This window comes from Scardinius erythrophthalmus (assembly GCF_964197995.2).
Source record: "Scardinius erythrophthalmus genome assembly, chromosome: 7".
In the NCBI taxonomy this organism is placed as follows: Eukaryota; Metazoa; Chordata; class Actinopteri; order Cypriniformes; family Leuciscidae; genus Scardinius; species Scardinius erythrophthalmus.
In genome coordinates, this window is record NC_138227.1 from 20,473,133 (window position 1) to 20,492,630 (window position 19,498).

A 19,498-nucleotide genomic window follows, 5' to 3' on the forward strand; every position below is an offset into this window, starting at 1 on the left:
AGGACACGGGCTGAGATTTCCTCCGCCGCTGCCTTAATTGCATGCGTGTAAGCTTTGTTTTGTGATATTATAATGAAAGGTTCCTTTGCATTTAGTTGCATTTTCCAGCACCAGCAGGAATTTATCAACGTTATAAATGTGCTCTTAAAATATTGAAATACAGTATTAGAGATAGGTAACAATATATAATAACAGATTAAACACAATTGTTTTATTATACAACTTAACCTGATGCCCAGTGGACAGACAAAACCACTAACAAAGCCATTGTTGTGTCATCACAGTGATCTTTATTGTGCGGAGTCAGACAAGCAGAGATATATTGCATGCAAGGAAGCAAGAGGTAATTTTTTCCACTATTACTACTGAACTCTTAATCCTCACCAGCATCTTCAGGTGTCTTCTCAACACTCTCACCTTACACACACACACAATCACCCTTAAACAGAAACACACAGCGTCTCGAAGGCGACGTGAAACGGTCATCTAGATGGTGTGGAGGACGGTGGCAGAGCTCACACTCTCCATCTGAGAAGGTCAGTCCTCCTTCCTTTCTGTCTCCCTCCAGACCGCCAGTGCCACCTTATCACCGGAGCGACAGCCTATAAATACCAACAGAAGATAGCAGGCATTTCAGTGAGGAGTGTCAGAGGTTTCCTCCTCTCTGCGGGGTCAGGAGGCTGCTGTGTAAATTAGTACATTTAGTTGAAGAAGCGTTAATCTATGAACAGTCTGCCGTTTAGTCGCTGTGGCACTGATACACAATCTACCAGCGTCAATCTGTCAAGGCTGGTTGGCAATTCATGTAAGATTTTGTGGCTGTTTGTTCCAAAACACTCCCCCACACTCCATGTATCCCAATGGGAACGGTCTCCATTCAGTAACAGGCTGTTTTCTGGAACGGCTGCTCGGAGGTCGTTCATCTCTTAACTACTATTTGAACTAATGTGACTGCTCCTCCAGATGTCTTTAAGGGGATAACAGTAGAGAAAACTATGAAGTATCTCAACCACCTTAGAATAAAGTATTTTACTGTATACGGTCACTGTTTTCTTGTAGGCGTTTTTCATCCTCTATCTTCATGAAGATATCGTTTGGCCTACCACCAGTCTTGTTTTTCCAACTTATCCTTACAGAAAAACACATAAGAATAAAATAATAAAATAAAAGCTAATATTTTGTACTAGCTATTTTGATGATTTTATTCTCATTATGAATGTTTTTATATTTGAGTGGACCTGTTGAATTAAAAAGACTAATTTAAAAACTTTATTAATATACACCATTCAGGTAAGTGTCTCCTTTTTTCTTTTCTTTTATTATTAGTAGGGGGTTAAAATCTTATATAGTCAACCCTGTTACTACAATTTTGTATTGAAAATATAGAAGTTTTACATTAAACTGTCAACCCTGTTACTTTTTACTATCCATATCCCAGCATACTAAAATGTTTTAGACCACCCATTACCATAGAATGTTCTTTAAAAAATTCACATTCCAAATCCATTTTTAAAATGAAAAAGGCGGCATTTCGTGGAATAACGAACAAACTCATGACAATCTATTTGCGCGGTTTTTGAGTCTAACGAGGGAGCTAAAGTGTTTTCCATATCAGTTGTTTGCTGTATGCTATATGGGCCCATTTACGACTTAGATAGCCTATGTATACAAAATAAATACTTAAAACATGTTGATTGGAAGTTGTCTGTTGCCTTCCCGTAAGCCGTAGCCCACTTTTGTAATCGCTTCGTGTTGTAATATGTTATTTGTCAATCAGACGAGACGTGTAGCCTATAAAGCACTCATCTCTTCAGCTGTTTGAGAGACAGTAAACTGGATAATGACTGACAGCTCCTGGGGGATTTAAAAGGGTCAGTGTTGACATTAATGTGTGACACACACACACACACACACACACTTTTTTTTCAATTAGCTGCTGAATAGTCTCGATTAGATCAACTTATCTTCAGGATCCCCACACCTGGACGCGCATCTCATCAAGTCCTAATCGAAACATGGGCGTCTGAATGCTGTTTGCTAACAGATACAGTAAGAACAATCTTTATCTTCAAGTCACTCTCACTGAATAGCGCCGGATTGATTGTGAAAGGGTGGTTGTTTTATATTACTGATGTCCCACCCCCATCCCTCATTTACTGTCCTAATACAATGACAAGTTAACTTTCCTATTCGAACCTTTCATGTGCAATCTGAAGAAAAACATTATTTAGTATTTTAGGGAAATTGTAAAGTATATTTAACAACATTAAATATAAAGTCGGAAAAACATTAAGTGCATGCAAATAATATTGAAACTAGGCTATGTTTACACTACTCGAGACATTTCTGATTGGAGATAATAAAATGACTTCAAATGCATAACTAGCCTAATTTACAAGTGTCCATTTGAGAGTAAAAACGTTATTTGCTTATTGTGACTTGATATAATCACCAGTGAGTAAAGTAAAGGTAGGCTGAACCTATTAAAGAACAACGAGAATTCCTTGTGCGTGGCATTAAAAAGAGCAATAAAGAGCGACCAATCTATAGTATTCTTACTGCTGTATTAAAATAACAGGATAACTGCACGTGCCACAAAAGGAAAATAGATGAAAATTTAACGAATGATATTTCCCTCGTGTTTTAATAATAATAGGCTAATAATAATAAAACATAGCCGATTATTAAAACTACTATATGTTCAATGTAAAAACTAAATAAACTAAAATTGTTTAATGCATTTTTTTTGTGCCAAAGTTCAAATCAGAATTTCACTTCAGTTGAAACATCGAGTAAAAAGACCGAATTTGTTATCAAAAGTTAGTTGAACGGAATCAAAGATGTCAGACATGATGAAAAGAGTTAGATCACCCTGGTTAGGAGGTAATGCATTTTTTATCAACCACAAATAACTCTACAAGTCAAAATTCACAAAAGGGTAAAACACTTGTTGCATTTAGACGGAACACGAGGCTTGATCGCTGAAGGGGAAATAATGGGTTCAGCATCACACAAGACAAAAAGCTCAGGGGACCGAGAAAGTCCAGTGTGTGTGTTTGTGTGATCATAAAGGAAACACATATGTCACTGATTTTACTTACTATTACAGTATGACATTTAGAGATGTAACATTGCTGTTCACGAAGCCTGATATGCTTCATGGCTAATGTAATTAATAAGTAGCCTACATAGCCTATTCAATAAATGCCTGTATCGAATTAAAGGTTATTGCTTTTACTACAAAAGCATAATACAGAGCCTGTTATTATTTTCAGGGTCTCTGGATGTAGGCTACTAATGTTTGCGAAATGGCTAAACAAATAAGAATGTGTCATAGGCTACACGATTTAGTATAAAATAACCAAACCGAGTCAGGCGTTCAGTGTGTTAAATTTATACTTGGGGAAAAAAGTTGTTAAATGAAGAGAAAATACCATAGTTTCCAAACTAGACCACATTTGAATGCTTGTTTTAGTCTCGTATGATGACACTACACGGCACAGTACGGGCTGCAGAAGCAGGTACACCGACTCCCTGAGGTCATTAGAGCGCCCCCACCTGTTACCTGAAAAAGGTGTCACTTCAAATAATCTGCAGTCGAGATACGCCCAAATCGATTTAAGCGTCATTTAGAAGCAGATTTAGTCATTTCGAGCGTGTTCGCAATTATCAAAAAAAAATTTGAGGAGAATTTTAAACGATTTCCTGACTATTTACCAAAACATTAGATGAAATATTTACTATTCCCACCAAAGGCATAGGCTCTAGCTATACCTAAATAATTATTGATTGTTTTCCAGCTATTGCTGATTGTTGATCACAGAAACCGGTGTATATCATGACCTCGAATGTTGCTTTTTCCTTTAATGCCTGAAACCAGGTTTATCCGAACCTGTTAGCATCCTTACAGATTGTCTTAATCGCCATTGTTATATTTCTATGACTAACTGTGAACGCCAATATTCGCTCTTAAACGTGTCATCTGTCTGGTAAAAGTACTACTAGGCCTACATAAATATGTAAAGCCATATTTTTTTTAGTATTAGCTAATAATTGCGAATTCAACTGTTTAAAAAAAGTTATGATCTATAGGTTATCTAGAAAAATATTCTCAGAAATAGTAAAACCCACTTGTGGGGACATCTACAGTGATTCTCATTCATATTATGTTTGGTTTTAAATGTCCTGATATCAACAGGTTTGTGTGATTATTAGGGTAGGGCTAAGATTTAGCATAGCATCACCTCGGGAAAAAAAGACTAAGTTCTCACTAATAGGATGATAAACGCAACATGGTACGGTATCGTTTCGGAATGTCCTTTTGTGGGGTGTTGCCTGTTTACTTTTAGGCAGAAGGAGAGTGGAAGAGAAGAAGCAGAGCACCAGAGCTGTCTGTAAAATTGTTGTTTCTCATCCATCAGGTACATTATGTCGATGTGCAGAGGAGGTTCGGCTGACTCGGTTGGGTGATATAAAATGGGCTATGCGAAAAGTAAATTGTAGGATTTGGCAAAATAAGCGCGAGCATATCAAATACACTGTCCTAATGAAAAAGAGGAGACATGGGAAAATGTATCCAGGGTGTTTGGATGGGTAGTAAGAATGGAGGAGAGAGAGCTGGACGGAAGAGAAGAGAGGGGGCTGCTAGCTGGTGCAGGCGCTGGGTATACATGTGACAAGGGGAAATATGAGGGACTTTGACAGGTCTTAAACGGTCTGGCGCCAAGGCCTCAGTCTACTGGCTAAATATAGCAGGAGAGATGATGCACAGAGATGATGAAAAGATGAAAAGAAGGAGCAACAATGTAAAAGCAGAAAAAAAGAGCAACGGTCATTTAATGATCAGCCCTAGAGGATCATCTGGTTTCATATATGTGAAGGTATTGCAAAGGTTTGCGTATCTTTTTGCAGGAACATATTCATTTCCTCAGAACCCTGGAAACACAATTAGACACATTGTCTTAACAGCGGACACCGTCTCAAGGACACAAAAGCTGACAGAAGCAGATCATGCATAAAAGTTTGGCATCAGGCTATTTTTAACTAATGAAAATGTTCTCTGGTCGAAGCTTGTGCACGCAGACACCGCTCTGACAAACCTTTAACCTTGTTTTTCATCATTACAATCAGCAATGGTTTTTCGACGCCTCGTTGTTTTGGCAGTAAACGGTGGCAGCGCCGCGAAAACTTTTTCAGCATGAACGCTTTTTCAATCACGTGTGATAAGAACTCGGCGCATGATTACATTCTTGTCGGTTTAGATGTGTACAGCGGGAAAAATAAATCTGCCGTAATTGCAGAGACTTTGTTGATGTAATTACTTCCTTAAGTATATACATAGCAAACCATTACCATTTCCATGTGTGGTTAATCACTCCTCAATCCAAATCACTCTCTGTCGAAGCTTAAAGATCAACGACTATTGATTATAGCCCACTATTTCAACTGCAGGTAAAACACTTGCCATACAAAACAAATATTTTCATAAATAATCTTTAATATTTACACTAAAGCATGTCGAATAACTTTTCAGGTGTCAGGAAAAAAGTTCACTAAACCAGGGTGTATAGCTTATTGATCATAGGCTATTGCCAGTTTCTCCCTTAGAATGATTTAATGTTAAATATATCAGATGTCAAACTTGTCAAATAGACGATTGTAGGCTATGAAGTAGTTTTTATTTTATGAGATGTTATCTTATTTTATTCTCATCAGACGTGAGATCATGTATGGTTTTAATAGGCTACTTCATTTTAGCTTAAATAATGAAGATTTTATATCAGGAGAAAAAGTTGGCTACTTATTTTCTTGCTTGTCATTTCGTTTGGCTAATTAAACATCTGTCATTATGAAAGCAGAAAACACGTTTTTAATTCATATATCCTATAGCCTATATGTAGCTATGTTATCGTAGCCTCCTACATTGAACACATTCGTAATAATTGATTAATTTTCATTTTATATTATATGTAGGCTATATGATATTATTTTCACGACTTTTAAAAGAAAATTGTATCCTATTTGAATACCATACCTTTATTGTAGGAGCGTGCATATCCCATATTGAGTGTCAGTTTTAATAAATCCCGCTGTATAGCTGTATGTTCACTCGTGGCTTCGGCAACAAGTGTCTGCCTATTTTGTATCGGTTTGCTCTATTTATGATGTAGATTTAACTATTCTTATGCATATTTATGAGGTGAATGTGACATTTAACTTCTCAACAAACAATAATGAAATTGCTAAATATTCTTATTATCCTTTAATATTTAATCCCCATTTCGAAAACGCAATATCATTTTTTTTTACAAAGGTTCATTTAGCTGTTTAAATGACATCTTGACGTGAGTGGCAATCCGCAATATGCTCTTTAATAAAAAATATATGCTCTCTAAACCACTTAATACACTAAATACACGTAATCCACTTTCTCTTAATACAAAAAAAAAAAATAGTAAACGTCGTCGCCCTTTTAAAGAACAGCTGCAAACACATCACGTTTCTTTTCAGCTGTTGAGAAATACACGCTGATTTTTTAAAAATTTCAGTATAATAAGCAATGTTTAATGCCTCTCTGGCGCGGTAGGGGTTAAACATGCAGCCTGTCATCGTTCTGCTGATTTGTATCGAAGTGTAAAGGTGACAACATTCCGCAACCGGTTGAATCCGTCCGCACAAAAACATAGATTGGACATTGATACGTTTTGGAAATATTGAAACTATTTGAATGCGACATCTGATGGAAAAGTACGTTGACATGCTAACTTATAATGATCACAAGTCATTTGGAGACAAAGAAGGCAAGCGCAAGCCAAAAGTTTGGCGTAAATGCTAAAGGGATTGGAGTGCACTGTTAGAGGATTTTGGAGTAAATATGAACTGACAAGAGACGGTTCTTACTGCGGTACGTCAGCCGACTGGCGCCAAGCGGCTATCTAACAAACCCAATCCAAGTAAATCTAGAGTCCACGAGTGGATTTCTTAAAGGTATAGACTACACTCATGGCTCGACCCACTGCTGAAACTACAGGTCGAAAGTAGACGGTGAACCTTTATAGTGGTCTGGCACTTGAGATGTAGCCTAGCTATGTTTTTTTTTTTTTTTTTTTTTTTTTTTTTAGAATATAGAGAAGCATTTGCTTTTTGTCTCCTAAACATTCAGAGGAAGGATAATCTGCGCACAGTAAAATATAAATACATGTAGCCTACATTTGTGAATATAAAACATTTACTACATTCACCAAACAGTTGTCTATGTATAATAACATGTATAGAAAAATAAAAGTTAAAAACCGCAGATGCTTGTTAAGAGTTAACAGTTAAGAGTAATGCAGCACTCACCAAAATGATCTTTACATTGGTCTTTAGATCCCATCAACCCTCTTCCTCTTTCTTCAGTGGTTTAGCGCGTGGCTGTGCGCTTTGAATGACCCGGGGCAGAATTTAAAGCACCAATGTCCGGTTATTGGCTGCTGTTCCTCACATGAAGTCAGTGCACGATGACACACGCACAAAGTACGGAAATAGTTATTCACATAGTAACGCACAAGGTCCTTTGGCTATGAGTGTGCAGTGCTATAACAAAATACTCGTACGCGTCACTTTGACATGTAGGCTACAGCGAAAAGATAAACGCTATTTGCTGTGTTCCTTGTGTTTTTTATTGACTATTGCGAATAGTTATTCTCAATTTATAATGTTTTAAAATGTTCTACCAATGAAAAGCATATAACATTGTTGCGCTGATCCGTCATAACAATTTGCACTTTTTTATTTACACGTCAGTAATCTTAATTCCTAGTTTGCAGTGTATCTGAGATTGAGTTTTGTTCCTCGGACAAGGAGGCATCGTAATTATAAGCGTTAGCCGACGGAGGTGCAGTCTCCACCGGCTAAACACTGAGGGCTGACCCGCCGCTTGGCTTGGAGACGGGGGTGGGATTTCCCGATCTTTTCTGTCATTGGTTAATATTTTATTCTGTTGACATGTTTTCTTACTGCTAATGCTTCCGACACCTTCTTGTCCACCCCCTCTCCTTGAGCCTGGCCGGAGCTGTCAAAACCACGCCTATGGAGGCCCACAATTGGTCCAGAAAGCGTAAAATCAGCAATCAAGGGGGCTTGGTTCATTAGTGCTGGGATCAGAGCAGGAAGGACATGTGAGATAGTTACAGTTGTACAGTGGACAGAGCAAGATCTAACCATTTCAACTCCGTGTCTGCGTAGAATGACTGCGCTTGGATGGACATCCGCATCGAAAGAGTAATCTTTTTATGAGAGCAACTGCTGGAGAACAGGAATCCCCAAATCTGCCTTCAAAGCGTCGCTGCGCTCCCTTTGACTGATATTATTACGGGGACTTCGTGGAAACTAGCAGCTACGGGAGTTAAAGTGGAAGATCCTTACCACTGTCTTTGCTCGCCTTTTCGCGATTCACATTTTGCCAAAATTGCCTTGCTGCGCTTTTCCTTCCCGTAGTGAGACAGTCTATCGTCTGGATACGCGCTCCTTTTTGTCAGAAAACACCACTAAATATATTTTTCACTACGATTGTTGGATGCACCGATGAGAGATCCAGTTTTTACAGGGACTGCGATGGCTTACCACCCTTTCCACGCTCACCGGCCGACCGACTTTCCCATGTCAGCTTTTCTCGCGGCCGCGCAACCCTCCTTCTTCCCGGCGCTGACCTTGCCTCCCGGGGCTCTCACAAAGCCGATCCCGGACCATGCCCTGGCCGGAGCCGCGGAGGCAGGGCTCCATTCTGCTCTGAGTCACCATCACCAGGCAGCTCATCTTCGCAGTCTTAAGAGTCTGGAGCCAGAGGAAGAGGTTGAAGACGATCCAAAAGTCACACTGGAAGCGAAAGATCTATGGGACCAGTTCCACAAAATAGGAACAGAAATGGTTATTACGAAATCTGGCAGGTGAGTTCACAGTTGCTCTATTTTTAGTCTTTTGTTCCAGTGTTTATGCGAGTGAATGGTATGATGCACTCCCCGTCTCACATAGCCTATATTCCGCCGTCTAATGCAGGGGTTAACAACATAAAAAGATTGTTTCGTTCGATGGCTGTGTAGTTCAGCAGGCCCAGTAAATTCACTACTAAATCTCTGTCTTCGCTCTGCACATCGCTCTCGTAAGTCATTGAACGTTTTGCACCCTGAACTGGCTGACCTAATTATTGTCAAAGAGACTGTAGAAATGAATGTCTTACTATTAGAACATGCGTTAGATTCATCTAACGATTCATCTGCTTATTTGACTCATGAAAACGAAATGGGGAAAGTACAAGCGATGCGTATGGCTTAGCAAAAGGAAAATAGCTGAGGCTTTATGCTGCTTAGGCTATATCAATATCAACAAATATTGACTTTCAAGGTACGGTGCGGCACAGTTAAATCGTGCTTTAATTTATTTCGTGGTCTGCCTATGTTCTGAGGTGACAATATTCTATGTAAATATCCTGCCACTTTCATGGAAGATTTAAGCCTTGCGGCGAGCTAAATTATCTGCAGCTGAGTGAAATGTTAATACTTAAATGTATGCCGTTGTTTTATTTAATAAATTTAGTTAAGCTAAATATTATCACCGAAAACAGTGAATTATGATTTGGTTTTGTTGCTAAAACGTTAAGCTAACATTTGACCACATTTGCATAATAGAAAATAGAAAAAAAAAAAAAACATTTGATTTATGGATTTATTTCCTTTTTCTTCAGGAGAATGTTTCCACCTTTTAAAGTCCGCATTAATGGACTCGATAAAAAAGCCAAGTATATTCTACTAATGGATATTGTGGCTGCCGACGACTGCCGTTACAAGTTCCACAACTCTCGCTGGATGGTCGCGGGGAAGGCCGACCCGGAGATGCCAAAGCGAATGTATATACATCCGGATAGCCCAGCTACTGGGGAACAATGGATGGCTAAGCCTGTTGCTTTTCATAAACTGAAGTTAACCAACAACATTTCGGACAAACATGGATTTGTAAGTAACACATTTTCTTCAATAACCAGTTTTTTTGTGTTTCGTGTAGGCCTATTATAATTGTGTGCTGGTGTAATCTATAAATATAAATTTACTGCCATCTGTGGGCTGTAATGCTCATGATCACAATGATTGTTCACCCTTACAATATCGCTGTTTATTCCTGAGTGGAGATAATTATGAATGCTCTAAAGTATAAAATTTACTTTCTTAAAATTTATTCGGCCCATGCTACAAATGTTTTTTTTTCGGCACGTTTACAAACCAGATATGGGGTTCGAGTCATAATTTTATTCGTTATGAATGATGATGGCATTGTCAGCTTGGTTATGTAATGTAAATACTTCATCCTGAGTTTTTTTTCTTGGCCACTGTTTCTTCTATTGTTTATGATAGGCGCAGAGCGCTATAACTTTTATGAGAGGGTGGAAGTGACCAAAAAAAATAAAAAATTGAGGTCAAGGGAACGGGCTATTTGTTACAAATAGCAACAGTGAAAGCGTATTTCGGGCTGTTTTGAGTGAGCGCAGCAACATATTGCATATAGGTAGAGCGACCTGCAGTCTCTGATGTATTAGTTTCAGTGAACAATGTTCAGACAGATGCAACGATGCTGAACAATACTCTATGTGAGCAGTCAAATACAGTGTGTGCCCTACTCCCTTACGTGACTTGCAAACAAATTGACTGGAAACAAATGGAACATTTACATGCATGGCGCAACTATTATATGGTCAAATAGAAAATATATAGGCTACATGTAGCCTACCTGTGTAGCATCACATTTTGTTGTTGTAAACAAATTGCTTCCTTAAACTGTACAATTAAGAAACTCTTATTCTATTTGATTATTTCAGATTGAATTTGTGTTATAATGATAGCGCCACAAAAGAACTCATGTTGCATGTCTGCGTGACTGGTTTCTGTCTACCTGCCACTGGCACAGGCCTGTTGTTATGTGATTTGACCCAAGAACAATATTTCCACTGTTACTAAATATATTATGCGGTATTTATTGTCTAAAGCGATTTTTAAATACTAATTATTTGAAACGGATAATTATTGTGACAAGCACTAATGCCTTCCATTCCTCTTCTTCTTATTAGACCATCCTGAATTCAATGCATAAATACCAGCCCAGGTTCCATATTGTGAGAGCCAACGATATTCTGAAGCTCCCGTACAGCACTTTCAGGACATATGTTTTTCCCGAGACTGATTTTATTGCTGTCACAGCTTATCAAAACGACAAGGTATGTACCACCCATGATTAATTTAAGCATTCGTTCTCTGAACCTTATAGATGTGCACTAGGCCTATAATGTAGCAGCCTTTATTATTCGTATTTTTTTATGTATTTTACTTGCGTTTGCATACTTTCTACGACGTTTGATGGGATTTACTGTTTACATCTTGAGGAGGAGTAATAGGCTAGGCTAACCCTAACCCAAAATTCTATCTTTAAAACATTTCAAATTCCTCGTGTGTCCAGTGCTACTTTCAGCTACTGCTCATGTTAATTGTCGTCTGTGTCCGAGGGGCCTGGTGAGCTTGTCGGTATCGTAAAATTTATGACACAGTCACAATCGATTAGCAGGCACTTAAGCTCGCAGGTTTGTCCGGGAGCTACACTCGCTGAGGCAGAGCAATCAAAGCGGGACCGTTTCTGAACGCAAAAAGTAGAGGCCATCTAGCTTAGCAATCTGTGAACTTTAAGGCCCTGGTTTCTCCTGAATTTACAGCCTACAGCGTCCAAATCAGTTGGGCACAACGAAAATCGTTCTGTTACATCGCTTTGTATTTTCATGGAACTTGTAAAAACTGGCAATGATTCAAACCACACTATTAATTATTGATAGCAGGTCGGCGTCACTCATCTAGTTCGCCCCTCTGTTGTGCTGTAGAGAATAACAATTTGACAAATGGAAAATGTTTATTCGTGGAATTTTCTCAGGGGGGTCGTGATTGGATATTTTTCATTAAACATTTTTAATAATTAAATTATCTCTCTGAAGTAGGCTCTCTGCGTAGCGTGTTTAACAATGTTGGGATAATAACTGATCACACCACATATAAAGGCTTTTCTTTTTATGAGTTTAAATTGTGTGTGAATAAGTTTAACACTGACAACAACACTACTGCGATGCTGCTAATCATCTTTCACAAACAAATGATAAATAATATAATGTACACATTTATTTTTTCTTTGTATTCAGATAACACAACTGAAGATCGATAATAACCCCTTTGCCAAAGGCTTTAGAGACACAGGGAATGGAAGGAGAGAAAAAAGGTAGGTTTTACCTTTATAGTTCACATCCATTGTTACGCAATGTAAATGGCCGAGGAACTGCAGAATCAACGCCTTGCAAAATGTAAAATGCAAAAAATTTCAATTTTTTTTTTTTTTTTACTGTGCACAGCATGGGCCAACTCAGGTCATATTTCCTTGATTTATTACTATTTTTTTATTGTATGTGTGTTAAAGGAAACAACTGACCCTTCCATCATTACGCATGTATGAAGATCAATGTAAAGTGGACCGTGATGGCGCGGACTCTGATGCTTCCTCAAGCGAACCTACAACCGGCAGAGATGCTGCTCATTCACCTGGACTCGTTTCCAGCCCACTTAGATTAAACCGGGGCAGCAGAGGTAAGTCTAAAACTATGAATAAATGATTTTGCTATGCTTCACGATCACTGAGAGGAAACCAGCCTAAGTGTCGTATCATTTACAAGACGCTGTATTATGCCTTCAGCGTTTTTCAAGACTATTTTAATAATTGACAATGTCATTTTAATAAACCAATGTGCTGACTTCCTAAACACGTTATAAGATGAAACAGTGTGGAGCAACACATAGGGCCTAGCCCTGAACCAGGCTAAATTTCGTTAGAGGTCTGGGTGGAAAACTAAATTAAAAATGTAAAACTTTTTTTTAAATGGATAATTATTTATGTTTCATCGCATTTATTTGCATTGATCACCTATTGTACAAGAGTTAGCCTACAACATATTAATTCAGCAATAAATGTAAAAAGTAGTGTAGAAAATGAAAAAAAAAATCGTTAGCCTTGTGTTGAAGTGTTATGCACGAAAATTAGCAATTAAATGTTATCTTCAAAAATAATATCAACATAAGTAGGCTACTGCATTTAATTTCGTCTTATATCGCATGGACAAAAACTTGTTTTTTTTATATAACAGACGACAAAACATGCACTGACAGTGAGCAGGAATTGGACAATCCAGATGAGCGGTGTGGAGGATCCAGCAGTCCTGGACCAGAGCCTCCATCTCCATTCAGGTCGAGATGTGAGGACCGGGACCGGGACCGGGGGCGGGAGAGGCCTGTTGTGGAGAAGAAAGACGATTATCCGGAATCCCGAAAATCAAGCGATTCTATATTTAGCATAAGAAACTTGGAGAAAGACAAACTAGAGAGCAGGCCGAGGAAAGACACAGACTTGTCAAAGAAGGACACGGAAAACGGTGGTCTTAGCAGCAGTAAAGAGAGCTTCTCTCCTCTGATGGTACAGACTGAGAGTCCGTCACATTTTGGGGCAGGGCACCTTCAGAGTTTATCGCTCTCCGGCCTACACAGTCAACAGTTCTTTAACCCACTAAACACCGGACAACCTCTATTATTCCACCCTGGACAATTTGCAATGGCACCTGGGGCGTTTTCAGCCATGGGTATGGGACATCTATTGGCTTCAGTATCAGGAGCTGGTGGCCTGGAGAATGGAAGCCTGTCGGCCCAGGGTACTGGGAGCACCACGAGTCCCTTTCCCTTTCATCTTTCTCAACACATGCTTGCCTCTCAGGTAAGGAAACTCTCGCCATTCAAATTTAAAACTATGTCACGATACGGGCTGTCTGGTTATGGAAGCACGCGAATGAAAACAGGCTAACTGTCTATCTAGCGATAGTTTTTGGCAAGATGCTCTTTGATTTTATAGAATGTTTGTCAATCAATTGCTGTCGAACATTTTTATTTTTGTTAACAATTAGGCTAGCCTAGCCTACATATAAAATAGGCTACATTGCTTATACATTTATTACAAAACTTTTGCCATTTGAATACAGAAGGCAGACATAGATTTTAAGATATTTCAAAATGTCATTGCAAAAGCTAATCATTTAAAAATAAGGTCGATTGTAAACTATTTCCGTTGACAATCAGCGATATTGCGTTTATTTCTAAATTAATAAATACATTCGCCTTCCATTGAAATCTGATGGATTGCAAACAGGTGGATCTGGTTAATCTGTGCAAATACTGGCTCTCTGAAAAATTCGCTATGTAGCAAACTATCGCATGTTCGGTGTGCTCAATATCGCTAACGAATGTCTCTTATTACAGGGCATTCCGATGCCAACCTTCGGTGGACTTTTCCCGTACCCCTACACCTACATGGCCGCGGCAGCTGCAGCGGCCTCCGCCCTTCCCGCCAGCAGCACAGCCGCCTCGCTTTCCAGGAACCCGTTCTTGAGCAGCTCCACTCGCCCTCGGCTGAGATTCAACCCTTACCAGCTCCCCGTCACGATCCCTCAATGCTCAAACCTGCTTACCACCGGATTGCCAAGCGGCCTAAACCCCTCATCTGAATCGTCTAAGTGCGGGAGCAGGGAAGCGAGTCCTGTGCCTGATCACAAGTCAGGGGCGAGTCAGAAAAACGGCTCACCTAAAACAACAATGAAGGAATCCATCAATGAACTTCAGAACATTCAGAGACTAGTGAGCGGCCTAGAGAGTCAGCGGGAGACTTCCTCGCCTAGGGATTCGCCCAAGTGATCAAGCGTCCCCAAACCTATCCAGGGCATGACTTGAATTGCCAGAGGATTTTATTAAGTGGTTCTCTGCGAGAAATTTCATCAAGTACTGTTTTTGCGCATGGATGACTGAAATTAAATGGAAAAAAAAAGGCCTAATAAATGAAAACGTTGGACTTGGCGCTCTTGGTGGTGGAGATCTACGAAAATGCTGCGAAGACAATCTACAGTGTAATTGACTGTGTAGAACATGCTGACAAGACCACACCAATCTGTTGAAAAAAGGAGTTTTAAAATAAAATATTTTTTTTATTTGCGTAATGTCAGTAGGATCACTGCTGGTTGGTTGCAATATCTAAATGGTGATTCACATAAAACCTGTGGACTGAAAACAACCAAGCTACATCCCCAAAAAAAAGAAAAGAAAAAGAAATTAAAATGGATATTTCAAAAGGGATTGAAATGACAGTTGGACGGTTAGTTAAATCCGACAGACAGTTATACCTGAACTATTTAATGTAATTATTAATAAAAGAAACCTAATTCTGTAAATAAGCTACAAGGACCTAAGAATATGCAAATTGGTATTAATTTATTCAAAGCTGTGCATTTGCGTGTACATAATATTTAGAGTTTAACTCATTGCATTTTTTTTTCTCATTTTTCACTATGGTTGTTGTAAATGAAAGCTATAGCGTTTGTTGTTTGGAGACAGAAGGTGTTCCTATCTGTGTTAATCTGCCTGTGACACGCAAAAAAAAAAAAAAAAAATTGCGTGTGCCATCAATGCATTGTAGCAGTCGCTGTAAAAACACTTATCACGCTGCGGGACTCACAAGGTTTGGGAAGCCTCAGGTTAATGTACTCCAACAGAAGAGACCGACATTCCTCTTCTTCAGATGAGTTTATATAAAGAAATATATGAAAGTGTCCCGTTGTGCTGGCTGTCCGGATTTTTCTGTTGTTGTTGTTGTTGATGTTGTAGGATTCTTTCACGATTTCAATAAAAAACAAAAATCAACGTGTTTAAATATTTTACATTTATGGCACTACCTTACCTTAATGATAAGCTGCATTCTTACTAACGACAGACCAAAATTATAGTTGGCCCATATGCATTAGATAGGGAGCCTATACCTTATGAGATATAACGACAACATAAAAAAAACATAATAGCCTACAATTTATTTATTTTTTAAAAAAGAAAAAAAAAAGAACAGAAAACAGCTACAAACAGAAAACAAGTGATGCATGGGTCAGCCACACCCTCACTATATCTGAATAATAAACGGTGTGTTTTAGAAGAAATAATCTGTAGAAATATTTATAAATTCATAATGGTTTTTGATGGGGGTTTCAAAAACGTTGCATAGCAGCCGATAGTAAAGCTACTGCGCCCTCTGTCGTAGACTCACGTCACATCATTTACCCTCATCAACTTGTGTGATTTTACCGCTACAACGGTAGTTGTAGGCTATAGTAGGCCTTTAGGCATGTGCAAACAATTTTAGTTTAGGTATTTGTTTATTATTATTATTTTACATGAAAAGTAGGGTGTAGGCTATTGCAAAAATACAAATACAACACACATGTCTCTATAGCCTATATAAAAAATAGTAGGCTAATAGAAGAAGCAACAATAACAATGTTCTATAATCTACTACTCTCTAATAGGATAATAATAATAGGCTACAACTAGGACCTCATCTAGTGAAACCCGAACTGCCTTTTTGGCTTTTAGTTAGCTATCTTTAACTCTCTACGTTTTTTTTTTTTTTTTTTTTGTGTGTGTGATATATGCCTATTTGTGATAAGCAAAACCATAACCAAACGAAATAATGACAGTGTTAACGTTTGTTAATGTTTTCTCTGATGATGACCCTTACAAAAAAGCTAGTTAGCCACGTAAACTAGCCTACGCTACGTCTATTTACCGCCAAGTGAAAATATGCACCATGACATGAACTTATAAAATCTAATAATAATACTAATACTAATATTAAAAATAATAATAATAGCCTAATAAATCGACTACATAATGGTACAAAGACCAGAGGTCTAAATTAGAATTTTTTATCGTTTCCAGTGTTTCCCGTGGTGTGTATAGCCTAGACAATATCACCTATTGTGTTGTTATAAGCCTATTTATAGTCATAGAACTGCAATGGACGAGTATTTATAGAGAAAGCTTGACTGGGAAGCAGAACTACGCTCCACTCTCCCCACCTCCTTTCCTTCACTCTCTTTGAACGACCCAGATACTGTATGTTGTGCGTTTTTTGGCACCAATCATTAATGGTTTGAGCGCGCCCAGAACACAGTTTAGGCTGTCGAGTCGTAATGAGTAGATAAGCTGCACAGCAGAGAAGAAATACTCTCATGTTATAGCGAAAGGGTTAAGAGCTGCGGATAGGAGGTTTGGGAGGATGAGAGTTTGGACGCCCAACCACTTTGGCAGCAGACATCCCTTTGTCCAGCAACCGGCGCCTGTCGCCTGCCTGCCGGCCATGCAGCTTCCCCACACCCGCGCACAAAGGGACAGATCCCGAGAGTTACAGCTCCTAATTAGAGATACCCCCTTGTTCCTCCTCTTTTCTTTTTCGTGCAATAACCACAAGCCCTCGTTTTCATTAAGGGGCCATTGTTAAACCCTGTTATATTCAATTAACAGACCGAACAACGCAACCTAACTCTTTGTCCAAACTAATCAGTCAATGACCAATCAATAAACTGCGATGACAAGCAATTACGGGCCTGGTACTCGACAAGAACCAGCCAAGTGTTTACATATTTAGCTTTAAGTCAACCAAATCGGAAATTGAGAAGGACCAAATCTTTAGTGGGTAGCCTACACAGCCCGAAAGTGACATTAAGCGTAAAAGCCAATTATCAGTTGTTTCTTTTATATATATAAAAAAAAAAAAAAAAAAAAAAAAAACACACAAAAAGACCATTGACAACAAGTGGTTTCTCACAGTCGTCTGGGTGAGTTTTTATCTGATCTGCAGAAGCTGAAACTGAACACTGAGAAGCTTGGAAATCTATGAAGGCATTGAGGGGTTGAGATGACTGGATGCTGATATCATTCAATACTACGAACCTCAGAAATACCATGTAAAGGAGAGCGAGAAAGACTCTTCAGGCTTATTGCCATTACAGTATTACAGTAGCCTACCACATCAACATTATAGCTCACGTGCACCTGATCAATCTCTATTCTCTACTGGTCTATGATCATTTTTTTAAGGACGTACAGTCCACGGGTGTTTTATGTCAGTTCATTTATATACGAATATTTGGCCATTGAAGCACTTTTCAACACCTAAAATTACAACGAAATTAATTGTATAATGTATATATGAAATCAATAAAGGTAAGAAAACACCTTCACCTAATATTAATTTCAAAAACATATTTAATATTAAATTCTTCTGATAGCCTATCATATTTTACTGTCGGGTAAACAAGTGAACACAAAGCCACTACAAATGTTTACATTTGTGTACAGTTAATTAATTACAATATTTGCTAGCCAAAACAATGGTTTGTTATTTCTGTACATTCCTTTTACATTTGTTTTTGCTGAAAAGCCTATAATGGGCTGTTTAATAGTGACATCTTACCCCATTTAGTGTGACAACGTGTTCAGTGGATCTTTATCTCTTGTTTTTTTCTAGGCAATAACAGTGGAAATGTAAACTAGCAGTTTTGTCGCCAAGACAAGAAGAAATTGATATTTAAAAAACTAAGCCTACCTTAAGAAATATTCAGTGAGTGACAATAGCCTGACAAAGACAAGTATCAGTCTCTTTGAATGTGGGTGGTGAAGAACAGTTGCTTTCAGAATGTGTTGGGTAAGACAGTGGTTTGATGGAAATGTTTAAATATTACAGTGCACAAGACAAACGTGTAATTCTCACACACCTCCTTGTTGAAGCTTTCAAGCTTGAGTGAAGCTGTCAGAATCTGTGTAGATCCTGGGGAGGAGGAGTCTCATTCTCACAAAAGTTGTGCATTCAGAAAGGCTGATGGAGAGTTTCTCTGGTCTTATGTATTTGTTTTGTTCAATTTCAAAGGCATTCTGTTAACACACAACAACAACAACAACAACAACAACAACAACAACAACAAAATCACTTTTTGGTCAATCAGAATATAAATCTGAACCAGTGATCCGTCGCCACCTTCTGGACATATTAATGAAAGGAAGCTATTGTTAATATTATGTCTATATATGAAGAGTTCAGATGCAAAAGCCTCTAAGTGCCATCTGATATTTTCTTCTAGAATGATCATTTTTATCAAGCTTGTATATTTAAATTAAGTAATTTCAATTAAATGGCAAATTAAAATTACCCATTAATTGTCATTTAAGTGAAATTACTGAACTTAAATATACAAGTTTGATAAAAATGATCATTCTAGAAGAAAATATCAGATGGCACTTAGAGGCTTTTGCATCTGAACTCTTCATATGTTCTTGGTGAATGCTTTCTTACAAAGCAATTTATAATAAAGTGTTTGATTTTTACAACTTCAGTGGCAATTCACCAGAACAGCAGAGAATACAACACAAATACATCACTGCAAGTAAACACATCACAGCTAATATTCAAAAAAGCAGAACGAAAATACTTTTAGTGAAGGAAAGCAGACAGGTGTCAATTATTGTGCATGTCAAAGTGTATTTATATTATAAACCCAATACTGATTCATCATATCTAACTTATA

The 19,498-nt window shown here is 38.3% G+C and overlaps 1 protein-coding gene and 1 long non-coding RNA gene across 2 annotated transcripts; one reads left to right on the forward strand and one right to left on the reverse strand.

Moving 5' to 3' along the window:
• Positions 1-267: 267 nt before the first annotated feature.
• Positions 268-7,489, reverse strand: LOC308693558. Its single transcript, XR_014030476.1, has 2 exons — positions 7,342-7,489; positions 268-602 (listed from the first exon to the last, which is right to left on the reverse strand). It is a non-coding gene; the product is annotated as an uncharacterized lncRNA (long non-coding RNA).
• A 54-nt stretch (positions 7,490-7,543) lies between these two features.
• Positions 7,544-15,788, forward strand: tbx2b (T-box transcription factor 2b). The gene is made up of 7 exons (XM_081370543.1): positions 7,544-8,927; positions 9,722-9,989; positions 11,096-11,242; positions 12,206-12,282; positions 12,478-12,644; positions 13,199-13,818; positions 14,358-15,788. The coding sequence occupies exons 1-7, from the start codon at positions 8,566-8,568 to the stop codon at positions 14,787-14,789; spliced, it is 2,073 nt and encodes a 690-aa protein (XP_081226669.1). The 5' UTR covers positions 7,544-8,565; the 3' UTR covers positions 14,790-15,788.
• Positions 15,789-19,498: the final 3,710 nt, after the last annotated feature.